This window comes from Stenella coeruleoalba, assembly GCF_951394435.1.
Source record: "Stenella coeruleoalba genome assembly, chromosome: 8".
NCBI lineage: Eukaryota > Metazoa > Chordata > Mammalia > Artiodactyla > Delphinidae > Stenella > Stenella coeruleoalba.
In genome coordinates, this window is record NC_137154.1 from 103,364,035 (window position 1) to 103,378,306 (window position 14,272).

Sequence of the window (14,272 nt, forward strand, 5' to 3'; positions counted from 1 at the left end):
TAAGGTGATTTTAGTTAAAATATTCAAAACTGGTGAAAGATTCTCTCTTTCTCTTTTCAGGTGTTTAATTAATCTTATTTTTTTAAGATCCTAATATTCATTTACTAAATGATTTCATTGTTAAATAACTGCAAATAAATATTTCAATTTAGTAATTTAGAAAAATTCTATAGCATTTTATTAGGTTTCTTTAAAAACTTAGTTTTAGCTACACATTTATGAAGAGTAATAAATAAATCATAAGCCATAAATCACAAAAGGATAGAGCCCTATTTTAGGGTTTACTGTTGTTGCTGTTTTGACTTAAAAATGACTATGTAGTACAGACCAATTACCAATAAGGAGATTAAATGAGTAATTAAAAAGCTCCCAATCAGCAGAAGTCCAGAACCAGGTGGTTTAACCAGTGAATTCTACCAAAGACTGAAAGAAGAATTAATACCAATTCTTGTCAAACTCTTCCAAAAAATAAAAGAGGAAACTCTTCCAAACTCATTTTAAAAGTCCAGAATTACACTGATACCAAAGCCAGGCAAGGATGCAACAAGAGAAGAAAATTACAGGCCAATATCCCTGGTAAACATGGATACAAAAATCCTCAAAAAAATATTAGCAAACCAAATTCAACAAAAAATCAAAAGGATCATACATCCATGATCAAGTGGGATTTCATCCAGGGATACAAATCTGGTTCAACATCTGCAAATCAATCAACGTGATACACCACATTAACAAAATGAAGGATAAAAATCATATGATCATCTCAACAGATGCAGAAAAAGCATTTGACAAAATTCAACGTCCACTTATGATAAAAAACTCTCAACAAACCAGGTATAGAGGGACTGTACCTCAACATAATAAAGGCTATATCTGATACAGACACAGATAACATCACACTCAACAATAAAAAGGTGGAAGCTTTTCCCCTAAGACCAAGAGCAAGACAAGGATGCCCACTCTTGCCACATCTATTTAACACAGTATTGGAAGTCCTAGCCAGAGCAATTAGGCAAGAAAAAGAAATAAAAGGTATCCAAATTGGAAAGTGATAGTGTTACTATCACTATTTACAGATGACATGATATTATATAAAGAAAACCCTAAGAACCCCACCAAAAAAATAACTGTGAAAACCAATAAATTTGGTAAAGCTTCAGAATACAAAATCATTATACAAAAATTAGTTCCATTTCTGTAAACAAATAGTGAACTATCAGAAAGAGAAATTAAGAAAACAATCTCATTTACAACTGAGATTCAACAAATTGAATAAAAAGAATAAAATACCCAGAAATTGACTTAACGATGGAAGTGAAAGACCTGAACATTGAAAACTATAAGACGCTGATGAAAGAAAGTAAAAAAGATACAAACAAATGGAAAGATGTTCCATACTCATGGATTGGAATAATTAATACTGTTAAAATGCTCATTTTACCCAAAGCAATCTGCAGATTCAATGCAATCCCTACCAACATTCCAATGGCGTTTTTCACAGAAATGAAACAATTCTAAAATTTATATGGAACCATAAATGACATGGAATAGTCAAAGTAACCTTGAGAAAGAAGAACAAAGCTGGAAGCGTAATGCTTCCTGATTTCAAACTATATTACAAAGCTAATAGTAGTCCAAACAGCATGATACTGGCATAAAAACAGACACATAGATGAATAGAAACAGCCCAGAAATCAGTCCACTTCTATACTGTCAATAAATTTATGACAAAGAAGCCAAGAATATACAATGGGAAAAGGACAGTCTCTTCATAAATGGTGTTGGGAAAACTGGAGAGCCACATGCAAAAGAACAAAACTGAACCACTATCTTACGCCACACACAAAAACTAACTCAAAAAGGATTAAAGACTTGAACATAATAACGTGAAGCCACTAAACTCCTAGGAAGAAACATAGGTAGTTATGCTCCTTGACGTCAGTCCTGGAGATGACTTTTTGCATTTGACAACAAAAGCAAAAGCAACAAAAGCAAAACACCGACAGATGAGACTATATCAAACTGAAAAGTTCTACACAGCAAAGGAAACCATCAACCAAATGAAAAGGTAACCTTTCATGGGAAGAAAGGGAAAGAAAATGGGAGAAAATTTTTGCAAATCATATATCTAGTAAGGGATTAATATTCAAAATATAAAAGAACGCACACAACTCAATAGCAAAAAAAAAAAAAATCCGATTAAAAAACTGAGCAGAGGCTCTGAATAGACATTTTTCCAGAGAAGACATACAAATGGCTAACATGTACATGAAAGGGTGCTCAACATCACTAATCATCAGGGAAATGCAAAACAAACCCACAATGGGTTATCACTTCATACCTGTTAGAATAGCTATTATCAAAAAGATAAAAAATAAGTAACAGCAAGGATGTGGAGAAAAGAGAAATAGTACCCTTGTGCACTGGTAGTGTAAATATAAATGGTGCAGCCACTTCAGAAAACATTATGGAGGTTCCTCAAAAAAATGAAAACCAGAGCTATCATATGATCCAGCAATTCCATTTCTGGGTATTTATCTGAAGAAAATGAACACACTAATTCAAAAAGAATCTGCACCCCTTTGTTAATTGCAGCATTATTTACATTGGCCAAAAAATGAAAGCAACCTAAGTATTCATTGATTGATGAATGGATAAAGAAAATGTGGTATATATAAACAAAGGAATATTATTCAGCCATAAAAAAGAAAGAAATCTTGCTATTTGTTACAATATAAATGGACCTTGAGGGCATTATGCTAAGTGAAATAAGTGAAAACCAGAAAGACTAATACCATATTATCTCACTTATATGTGGAAGCCTTAAAAATATATAATTAATTAGTTAATTAATTAAATTGAACTCAAAGATACAGAGAACAGACTGGTGGTTGCCAAAGGTGGGTGAGCGAAATGGGTTCAGGTGGTCAAAAAGTACAAACTTCCAGCTATAAAATAAGTTAAGTCCTGGGACATAAAGTACAGCATGGTTACTATAGTAAATATACAATATTTACAGAGTTGTATATTTATAAGTTGCTAAGTGAGTAAATTTTAGAAATTCTCATCACAAGAAAAAAAATCTGCAGCTATGTGTGGTAATGGATGTTACCTAGACTTACTGTGGTGAACATTTCACAATATACACATATACCAAAACATTATATTGTACATCTGAAACTAATATAATGTTACGTATCAATTATATCTCAATTTAAAAATGACTGTTTACAAACTTTTTAAAATTCTTAACAATTCAGAAATTTCTGACATTCTTTTAGATATGTATTAAAAAACTAATATTCTGGGTCTTCCCTGGTGGCGCACTGGTTGAGAGTCCGCCTGCCGATGCAGGGGACACGAGTTTGTGCCCCGGTCCGGGAAGATCCCACATGCCGTGGAGCGGCTGGGCCCGTGAGCCATGGCCGCTGAGCCTGCGCATCCGGAGCCTGTGCTCCGCGACGGGAGAGGCCACAGCAGTGAGAGGCCCGCGTACCGCAAAAAAAAAAAAACTAATACTCTGGCCTGGCCACACCACATAAATGGATAAAAGTTCAACACTTAAGCCCTCTTATTTCGAAGACTATTAAAAAATTACATAAATGGAATTGTTTCAGAAAAACATTTTATAAGGGTTTCTCTTAATAAACTTCATTCTCAACGTAATATTTCACATATATTATTGAAAGAGAAAAAGGTCCCAAACTTTTACTCTTACTTCCTCATTAAAATCAGTATAATTTTCTAGAGAAAGTGTAGTAAAACAGCAGCTCTAATCTCATTTATATCCTTTTCATCATTCGCTGTACACTTTTTGCAACCTTGCAATGTACTATTTATTGAGTGTAATGATTTTTTCAAAAAATAGAATCATGGCACTTGCCTTCAAGAAGTTTACACACAGGGCTTCCCTGGTGGCTCAGTGGCTAAGAATCTGCCTGCCAATACAGGGGACATGGGGTCGAGCCCTGGTCCGGGAAGATCCCACATGCCGTGGAGCAACTAAGCCTGTGCGCCACAACTACTGAGCCTGCACTCTAGAGCCTGTGAGCCACAACTACTGAGCCCACGTGCCACAACTACTAAAGCCCACGCGCCTAGAGCCCGTGTTCTACAACAAGAGAAGCCACTGCAATGAGAAGCCCATGCACCGCAACGAAGAGTAGCCCGCGCTTGCCGCAACTAGAGAAAAGCCTGCGTGCAGCAACAAAGACCCAACACAGCCAAAAATAAAATAAATAAAATAAAATTAATTAATTTTAAAAAAAGTCTACAAATAAAGAAATTAGAGTACCAATATAATAATAAAAGATGCTAAGAACATATGATACAAATGGTAATTTCCATAAACAAATCAATGTGAACTCCAGAAAACAAAATTCAGTAACTTTCTATGTTACGCGTCATATGACATTTTAATACAGAGTAAACAAACCACCACATAACAAATACCGCCTTTCTTCCCATTGATAAATTCAATGTAGACTTATTGCAGGTTATCAACATACACGGGAAAACTGTGAAAGGTTTCTAAATAAGCAAAAGATTTACTGAATATCCTTTCAGTGGCATGCTGGCACCTCCAGGGATTACTTGATTCAATAGGGGTGTGGGGCATGTTTGTCTTTGATGAGACTACTTCACATCTCCTCAGCGTAGAAATTTGCAATGTAATGTTATGCTAAAAGGAAAATGTCAAGAGAAGAAACAGAATTCCATAAACACCTTCTAAGCAACGAATATGCTCAATTAAAATCATATGCTCATAAATTGATATATTTGGCAGTACCTGAGGGAAAAGCCATTTTCAAAAATGAAATATGTAAAATCTCATTACAAACCTGCATTAACAAATGAACATTTGCATCCAATTTTGACAAGAATCACTAACTTTTAACTCCAATTAAGTAAAATGTTATTCTCTGCAAAACAAATTTAATTGTTCTCATTAACAGATCTGAATTACAAAAAGTTATAAAAGTTATAATAGATTAAATGACTATCTCAAACTTATGTGGAAAAACTACACTGCACAGGATTTTCCCACCTAACTCCCAACAAACAAGAACTGCTTTTCCAGTATCTCAGTGAACATAAACTCCATTCTTCAGGCTGATCAGCCAAAGAACTTGAACTCATCCTTGACATCTCTATCTTACTCTCTCTGTCCCATTCATGAGTAAAAATGCTTGGCTTTATCTGTAAAACTACATCCAGAATCGAACCATTTTCCTCATCTACCATCCTGGTTCAAGCTACCATCACTGTCCATCTAATATAATAACCTTCTAACTGGTCTCCTTATGTCCTCTTTTTGCCTCCCTCTTTAGCCTATTCACAGAGACCAGAGACTTCCTTTAAAATTTTAAGCCAGATCATGTCACTTCTTGGCTAAAAATCCTCCAATGGTTTCCCAGCTCACTCAGCATAAAAAACCAAAGTCCTTATAATGGAGTACAACAAACCACTTCTCTGACCTCATCTCCTCTACTTTTCCCAGCTCAGTTTCAGCCACATGTCCTACTTGTGTTTTTTTTCCAACTTGCTTTTTATTTCTATGCTACAGCCTTTAACTTGTTCTTCCACTGCCTAAAATGATCTGTTCCCAGATAAACACACTCCCTCACATCCCTCTGGTGTCTGCTCAAATCTCAACTTCTCCCAGAGGCCATCTGTGTCCATCCTATATAACTAGCAACTATTCTTTCACACTCTCTTCTCCCACTCTGTAACCCCACCACTCTGCATTAATTTTCTACATCGGCACATACCACCACATGACATATTATATATTTAATTATTTGCTTCTCTTCCTACCTCATTAAAATATAAGCTACAAAGGCAGGAAATGTGTGTGTTTTATTCACAGCTCTGCCCAGAGACTCTAAAACAGTGCCTTGAATAGATAATTCTCTCAACAGATATTTCCTGAACAAATGAGCAAAGCAACAAACAACAAAAATTTTTTTATGTGAGTAATGCTTCCTCAGTTCCTTTTCTTTATGTAAGTAAAATAAACATACATACATATGCATAAAACTGATTTACCATTGCACTAAGTGTTTCTTCCCAATCAGGCCGCTCTCGAGGGTGAACGTTTCTGTGTAGTTCTGGAACAAAATCATCCTCTTCAGAATGTACTGAGGACTTCATCTTCCTAGAGATCAAAACATGAAAGACTGTGATAAGAGTTCCTGTTTCTAGGACAGCTTTCCAATGACAATTCAAAGAACAGATAATCATACCAGATTTGAAGTTCAGTTAAAAGAGTTTTAGTGGCTAGTATTGGCTCTCCATTTCTGCTCTGCTTTCAGAGCTCTTTCCTGATGTACCAACACCTGCTTTTATTCCAGGAGATAAAACTGAGGTTTATAACTAGTTATCCTTTACTCTATGGTAATTATTATATAAGGACTGATTTTATCTGTTCAACACAGTTGGAACCTTGAAAAGATTTGCAACAGTCATCAATATTTATAGAACTCCGCTAAGCATTAGTGCACATGCAAAATGAGAAAAGAGATACGGCACTTCTGGTTCCAATTTATGGAACATAGTGTATTGCACTAGCATTCTCAAGAAGAACAACTATGAATGCTGGAAAAAACATATAAAACTACTTGCCTGAAAGCACAGGAAAGCAAGCTTTACAGGTAGGATTTCTGGGGCTACATCCTTGGAGAGCAGGGGAGCCCATGAAGCAAATTCCACATTTAATCATTCTTTGGTATAAGAGATTTTCTAGACCAATCATGGCAAATAGAGCCCAAGCACACTGCTGTACCTTAACTGGGCTGAGAAGGCAGAGCCTGGAGACTGGGGCTGCCAAAGCAGAGGAGGCTCCAGAGTGAAAAATGTCCCCCAAAAGATATATATAGAAGGAGCCTAAAAATCTACATGAAAATTCCCCTCAAATTGTTAACTGATTCCTAAGCTTACATAAGTATATAGGACAAGATGCCAAAAAACCTATCAAAAAACAGCTAGTTGATGGGCAACAAAAAGCCAAGCAGATATTTCAACAGCCCAGCCACGCTGAGGAGATGGAGATTGCCAGGCAAGCACTGCCAAGATAGAGGAGTACTGAAAAGAAAAACGCTGGGCTCTCAACTGAGACTCCAGAACAGTCATGCCTTGGGAGTAAGGTCAAAATAGCAATAAACAAGCTCTAACCGAGCTTAAAATCAAGGCCTGACATGATCAGAACTGCCAGAAGAAAAATTAACTGTCCTCAGAGGAAAATAACATCCTATAGACCCTCTGCAAATTTCTCATCCACCTTGTGTGGCATCCAATAAACATGACAAGGAATGCCCCCAAAATTAATAATAATAAACAGGAACAAATGAATAAACATCGGGAATAAATTGTCAAAACAGAAAAAGACTCACATTTCATTCAGATTTTAGAATTATCAGAAAAGGACTTTAAAATTGCTATCATGGATTTCTGGCTTCTGTTTACAATGCAGAAAGCTGTAAAGAGCATCGCTCCCAGCCTAACAAGAGGAAGAAGCAGATAATCTATGAAATCATGACTTCTTTTGGATCCATCAGAAAACTGAGGTCTCCAGGCAACCAACTAGCCTAAACTCTAACGTAAAACAAGAATCTCCAAGATGAGATGAATTACAAACAATTACTTGCCTAGGACAAAGCAGAGGGAGAAGAGTAATATACAACTTGATAAGAAATATTCAGCTACATTTTTATCAAGTTGCTAAAAACATTTATCATTAATGTTCAATAAAATGAAAGAAATAGATGATGAAGAATTTCAACAGAAAATTGGAATCTATGGAAAACAACAAAATGTTCATCCTAAAACTGAAAAATACCATATCTGAAATTAAGAACTCATTGGATCAGTTTAACAGAACAATGAACATGACTAAAGAGAGGATTAGTGAACTGGAAGACAGTTCAGTATAAAATATCCACATGGAAGCACATTAAGAAAAAAGTGACAGAAATACATAAAACAGCATAAAATACGCAAAAAAGCCCTCATATATGTCTAAATTCACAACTCAGAGATAAGACACATGAATTTAAAAAAGAAACAAAAGCAATGTTGTAAAAATAAAGGCTGAAAATTTTCAAAACTGGTGACAGTCATCAAACTACAGATCAAACGAATCTTACAAATCTCAAGCAGGATTTTAAAAAATAAACACCTATATTACACTCAAACTGCTATAAAAAAATTACTAAGAGAAATTCTTTAAAGCAGCCAGAAAATAAAAGACAAATTGATTTCAAAGGAGCAATGATAACAATGTGAGGACATTTCAATGGAAATGATAATAGCATAAATCTTCAGCATAGTAAAAGGGAAAATATTGCCAACATAGAACCCTCTGCCTCACAAAACTATCCACTAATAAATCAGGTAAAATAATTTATTTTCAAACAAAAGCTGAAAGAATTTATTATCAGGAGACTTTCAATAAAAGAAATAGTAGAGTTCTTCCAACCAAAAGAAACTGATCCAGATCTACAGAAATGCATGATGAGCACAAAAAGTGGGGAAACATAAGTAAATATTGATGTAAAAGCAGATATAAACACAAAAATAATGTCCTACGAGGTTCATAATAGACATAAAAAAGCACAAAGGATAGGAGGGGTACATGCAGCCAAACAGTTTAGGAATCCTCTATTGGTTGGGAAGTGAAATAAATCCTATTTTAGAGAAGAATGCAACATTCCAAAGATATATGTTACAATCCCTATGGTAACCACTAAAAGAATAATAAATGTACAACTAAAAAGCTAATAGAGGAGAAAATTTTGAAAAATAAAACATACTTGATTAATCCCAAAGAAAGCAGTAAAGGAAGAATAAAGGCACAAAGAATAAACAAGGCAAATAAATAAATATCAAGATGGTAAACTTCAGTCCAAGGATATTATTAATAATTTTTAAGACGACTGGACTAGTTAGCAAGCATGTGTAGAAACTGTAACCCTCACTCATTACTGGTAGGAATTTAAATGGTACAGTCACTAGAGAAAACAGTTTGGCAGTTTCTCAAGATGTTAAACATAGAAAAACTGTATGAGCCATCAATTCCACTCCTAGGTATTTAACCAAGAGAAATAAAAGCATATGTCCACCAAGAACCTTTACATGAATATGCATAGCAATAGTATTCGTAATAGCCAAAAAGTAGAAACAAGCATCAACTGAAAAATGAACCAAAAAATTTACCAGATTCATACAATAAAATGATATTTGGCCATTAAAAAAAGAATGAAGTGCTAATCCATGTTACCACATGGATGAAAAGTAAAAGCATTATGCTTAATGAAAGAAGTCACACACAAAAGACCACAGATTGTATGATTCCATATATACAACATATCTAGAATAATCAAATTCACAGAGACAGGAAGTATACTGGTGGTTACCAGGGGCTTGATGGAGGACCAAATGGAGAGTTGCTACCAATGAATAAGAGATTTCTTTCTGAAACGTTCAAGAATTAGATAGTGGTGGTGTTTGTGTAAGTTTGAAAATACACTAACAACCACATAATCATATACTTTAAAGGAATGAATTTTATGGCATGTAAATTATATCTCAATAAAAAAGTAAATGGACTAAAAATTCTAATTAAAAATAGGTAAAGGGGGACATTTCATGATGATAAAAGTGTCAAATCAACAGAGTAAAATAATAATTAAATCCATATGCAACAAACAACACAGCTTCAAAATACATAAGGCAAAATCTGAAAGAACTAAAAGGAAAATAGCTATATCCACCTTACAGGTGTAGATTTTAACAAACATTTCTCTGTAACTGATAGAATAAGCAAGCGAAAAGAAAAAAATGTAAGTATATAGGAGATTGAACAACCCAATTTTCCAACCTGAACTAAAACATTAAACCCAACAACTACAGAATATACGTTCTTTACAAGTGCATACAAAACATTTACAAAAAGACCATATGCTAGACCATGAAGTGGTCTCAACAAATACAAAAAATTTAAATCATGAATGAAGTGTTTTGTGACCACCAGAGCATTACACTAAAAATCAATTACTGAAAGGGACTTCCCTGGTGGTGCAGTGGTTAAGAATCTGCCTGCCAATGCAGGGGACACGGGTTTGAGCCCTGGTCCAGGAAGATCCCACATGCCATGGAGCAACTAAGCCCGTGCACCACAACTACTGAGCCTGCCCTCTACAGCCCATAAGCCACAACTATTGAGCTTGTGTGCCACAACTACTGAAGCCTGCGTGCCTAGAGCCCATGCTCCACAACAAGAGAAGCCACCATAATGAGAAGCCTGCACACCACAACGAAGAGTAGCCCCCGCTCTCCCCAACTAGAGAAAGCCCGTGTGCAGCAACGAAGACCCAATGCAACCAAAAATAAATTTATTTTTTTAAAAAATCAGTTACTGAAAGAGAACTAAAAATTCTCCCAAATGTTTGGAAATTAAGAAACAAAATTCTGAATAACTCATGAGTCAAATACACAAAATCACAACAGAAATTAGAAAATATTTTGATCTGAAAAATAAACACATTAAAATGTGTAGAATAAAACTGAGCTGGAGCAAAATTCACACCTCTAAATGTATATTATCTGAAATAAGACAAGTTGAAAAATAAATGATTTATGCTTCCATCATAAAAATCTAGAAAAAGAACAGAAAATTAATTCAAAAAAGTAGAAAGAAAAAAAAATTAATAAAGAAATCAATGAAATAGAAAGCAGGTGTATAATAGAAGAAATCAAAGCCAAAAGTTGATTCTTTGGAAGATTAATAAAATGGACAACGCCTAGGAAAAAACATTGAGAAAAAAACAAGGAACACAAATATAAAGAATGAAAATGGAGATATAACTAGAAGACTGCCGACATTAAAAAAGATTCTGAGAGGGACTTCCTTGGTGTTCCAGTGGCTAAGACACTGCGCTCCCAATGCAGGGGGCCCAGGGTTCAATCCCTGGTCAGGGAACTAGTCCCAACATGCCGCAAGTAAGAGTTTGCATGGGTAACTAAAGATCCCACACGCTGCAAAGATGATTCTGCACGTGGTAACGAAGATCCTGCCTGCCGCAACTAAGACCCACCACAGCCAAATAAATAAATAAATACTTTAAAAAATAAAAATAAAAGACTCTGAGGATACTACCGACAACTCTATTCCAATATATTGAGAATTTAGTTTAAATGAACAAATTCCCTGAAGAACACAACTTATCAAAACTGAAACAAGAAACAAAAGATTTAAATAGTCTTATAGCTATTAAAGAAAATGAATCTGTAAGAAAACTGCAAGCCCAAATGGATTCATTGGCGAATTCTTTCAAACATTTAAGGAATAAATAATAACAACCTTACATACATTCTTCCAGAGCATAAAAGTAAAAGGAAGACCTGCCAACCTGTTCCATGAGGCCAGGACAGCCTTCATAACAAGCTGATAAAGACACTACTAGAAAAAAAAATTATGGTTCAACATCATGAACATAGTTGCAGAACTCCTAAACAAAATATTAGCAAAATGGATAGTGAACAAGTGAGTTTCAGTCCAAATTACAAATTATTTTAATATTCTAAAATCAATCCCTATAAACTGACCACATCATTAAAATAAAGGAATAAAAACATATAATTTCAGTAGGTAAAATTTAATACTTATTCATGATTTTTTAAATACATGTATGTTTTGATGAGGATTATTAAAACACACACAAACACACACAAACACACACACCTAGCATCACACTTAATGGTAAAACTGATGCTTTCCCGCTGACAAGCATGGTCAAAATGGTCATGAACAAGACAAGAATGTCTTCTATTCAACATTGTCCTTGAGATCTTAATCAGTTTTTATTTATTTATTTATTTATTTTTGGCTGCGTTGGGTCTTTGTTGCTGCGCGCAGGCTTTCTATAGTTGCGGCAAGCAGGGGCTATCTTTGTTGCGGTGTGCAGGCTTCTCATTGCAGCGGCTTCTCTTGTTGCGGAGCACGAGCTCTAGGCGCGTGGGCTACAGTAGTTGTGAGTCACAGGCTCTAGAGCACAGGCTCAGTAGTTGTGGCGCACGGGCTTAGCTGATCCACGAAATGTAGGATCTTCCCGGACCAGGGCTCGAACCCATGTCCCCTGCACTGGCAGGCGGATTCTTAACGACTGCGCCACCAGGGAAGTCCCTCTTAATCAGTTTTATTTAAGAAGGTAAGGAAAATAAATAAGAGGTATAAAAATTAGAACAGAAAAAATAAAATTCTCATATTTGAAAATGATACAGTATGTAAACAATCTAACAGACTCTAAAAACAATCCTAATAAAATAATTTAGCAAGATCAGAGAATATAAGGTCAAATGCAAAAATAGAATGTATTTATATAGACCAGTATCATACAATTATTTATTAAGACCAAAAAATCCCACCAAAAATACAATAGATAAATAATTTGTACTATCTTCCATATAATATTACACAGAAGAATAGTATTAGAGCACAGGCAAAACTAATCTATTGTGACAGAAGTCAGAATGGTTACCTTTGGGAGAGGTACTGAATAGGAGGGGCAAGGGTCTTGTAGGGTCCTGAGAATAATTTATATTTGATTGTGTTGTGAGTATATGAATGTATACATTTCTATAAGTTCTTCAAGCTCCATTCTTCTGATCTGTGGAGTTTATTTATATGCAAGTTATACCTTAAAAAAGTATAAAATAAGAATTTATTGGTAGGGGGCTTCCCTGGTGGCGCAGTGGTTGAGAATCTGCCTGCTAATGCAGGGGACACGGGTTCGAGCCCTGGTCTGGGAGGATCCCACATGCCGCGGAGCAACTGGGCCCGTGATCCACAACTACTGAGCCTGCGCGTCTGGAGCCTGTGCTCCACAACAAGAGAGGCCGCGATAGTGAGAGGCCCACACACCGCGATGAAGAGTGGCCCCCGCTTGCCATAACTAGAGAAAGCACTCGCACAGAAACGAAGACCCAACACAGCAAAAATAAATAAATTAATTAATAAACTTCTACCCCCAACATCTTCTTTAAAAAAAAAAATTATTGGCAAATGTTACACATTATCGTAAAAGGTATAAAAATTGTTTATATACGTTTTGTGTCATGTAACAATGAATCAACTCCACAAAAACTTAGTATCTATTTAATTGACTATTTTCTTCTATGCTTTTAAAATTATAGACAAATTTTACCCTTAAAGTGATTAATTATAGCTGCATATCTAACAGAAAGGACAAAGTGTTAAGATTACTAACCATAAAACCTAAAGAATCTAATGCTATAATTCAAAGTTTTGTGTAAAACATCTCCAGACTTGAACCTGGATATTTTCAATCAAAAGGAAAAAGAAGAGAGAATAACACTTTCTTCAAATTGTGGGAACTAGCCTTACCATCTTGCTGCTTCCCCAATTAAAAAATTATTTGAATCTCTGACATACACTCACTTTATATTTTATGAGTTTCTTGTTCATAACATGAAAAGTCATACTTGACGGAGTTGAAGTTCCACAGAAAAGTCCAAGTGACACATCGCCTAAGGGACTGCTTGCTCCCAGGGATATCTTCCCTTGATCCCCGGAGTGAATTCCAAGCAGCAATAGAACTTCTTTCCTTTTATCCCCCAATCTTTGTTTTTTGTTTATTTCTGGTACTTTGCCCAGCTGGGTATGGTTCTGTGACACTGGTGGACAGTGAGTTACTCCCCATTGGTATAGGAAATGACTGGGAAGTTTTCTTATGGTCTGACCATGTGGTGATATTTGACAGATAGAGAAAGGCACCTATTCTCTGTCAGAGAAATGGGTTTTAGTCTATTTATGTCTGTCTGTTTGTGAAAGAATATATTTAAATTCTACTAAAGAGAACATCTCGTTGAGATATACCTAAACTGGTGAGTTTGGTGTTCTCTGTTTACGTTGTAAAACTGAAGCTACAAGGTGGCTGTGTGTGTCTGTAAATGATAAGAGTTACTACCTGTCATCATAGGGAGTAATATATTTTCCTACCTTCAGAGGATATTAATAAATTAGATTACAAAGCACCTTAAAATATTGGAGCTCTGTTCCGGTTCGTTTATACAGATTATTAAGTGCTTACAAATGTCTAATATTCCTAGAATTCCCAGAAAATAAGGAAATTGAACTTCTAACAATAACAGGGTTAGCTATGTTGGTGGTGAAAACAGAATGGAGGATTACTGAAGGCAGAGGAATCGAGTTCTGGTGATTTCCAACTGGAAATGCCTGATATACTATAATTCT

General features: G+C 35.4%; 1 protein-coding gene across 7 annotated transcripts in view; it reads right to left on the bottom strand.

Moving 5' to 3' along the window:
- The window catches only part of ARHGAP32 (Rho GTPase activating protein 32), a 272,293-nt gene that overhangs the window by 149,805 nt on the left and 108,216 nt on the right, over positions 1-14,272 (bottom strand). For all 7 annotated transcript variants that reach the window (XM_079929489.1, XM_079929486.1, XM_079929487.1 and 4 more), the window contains one exon: positions 6,049-6,157. In XM_079929489.1, the coding sequence (XP_079785615.1) occupies positions 6,049-6,153 (105 nt within the window). In that variant the 5' untranslated portion in view covers positions 6,154-6,157. The remainder of the gene's footprint in view (positions 1-6,048; positions 6,158-14,272) is intronic.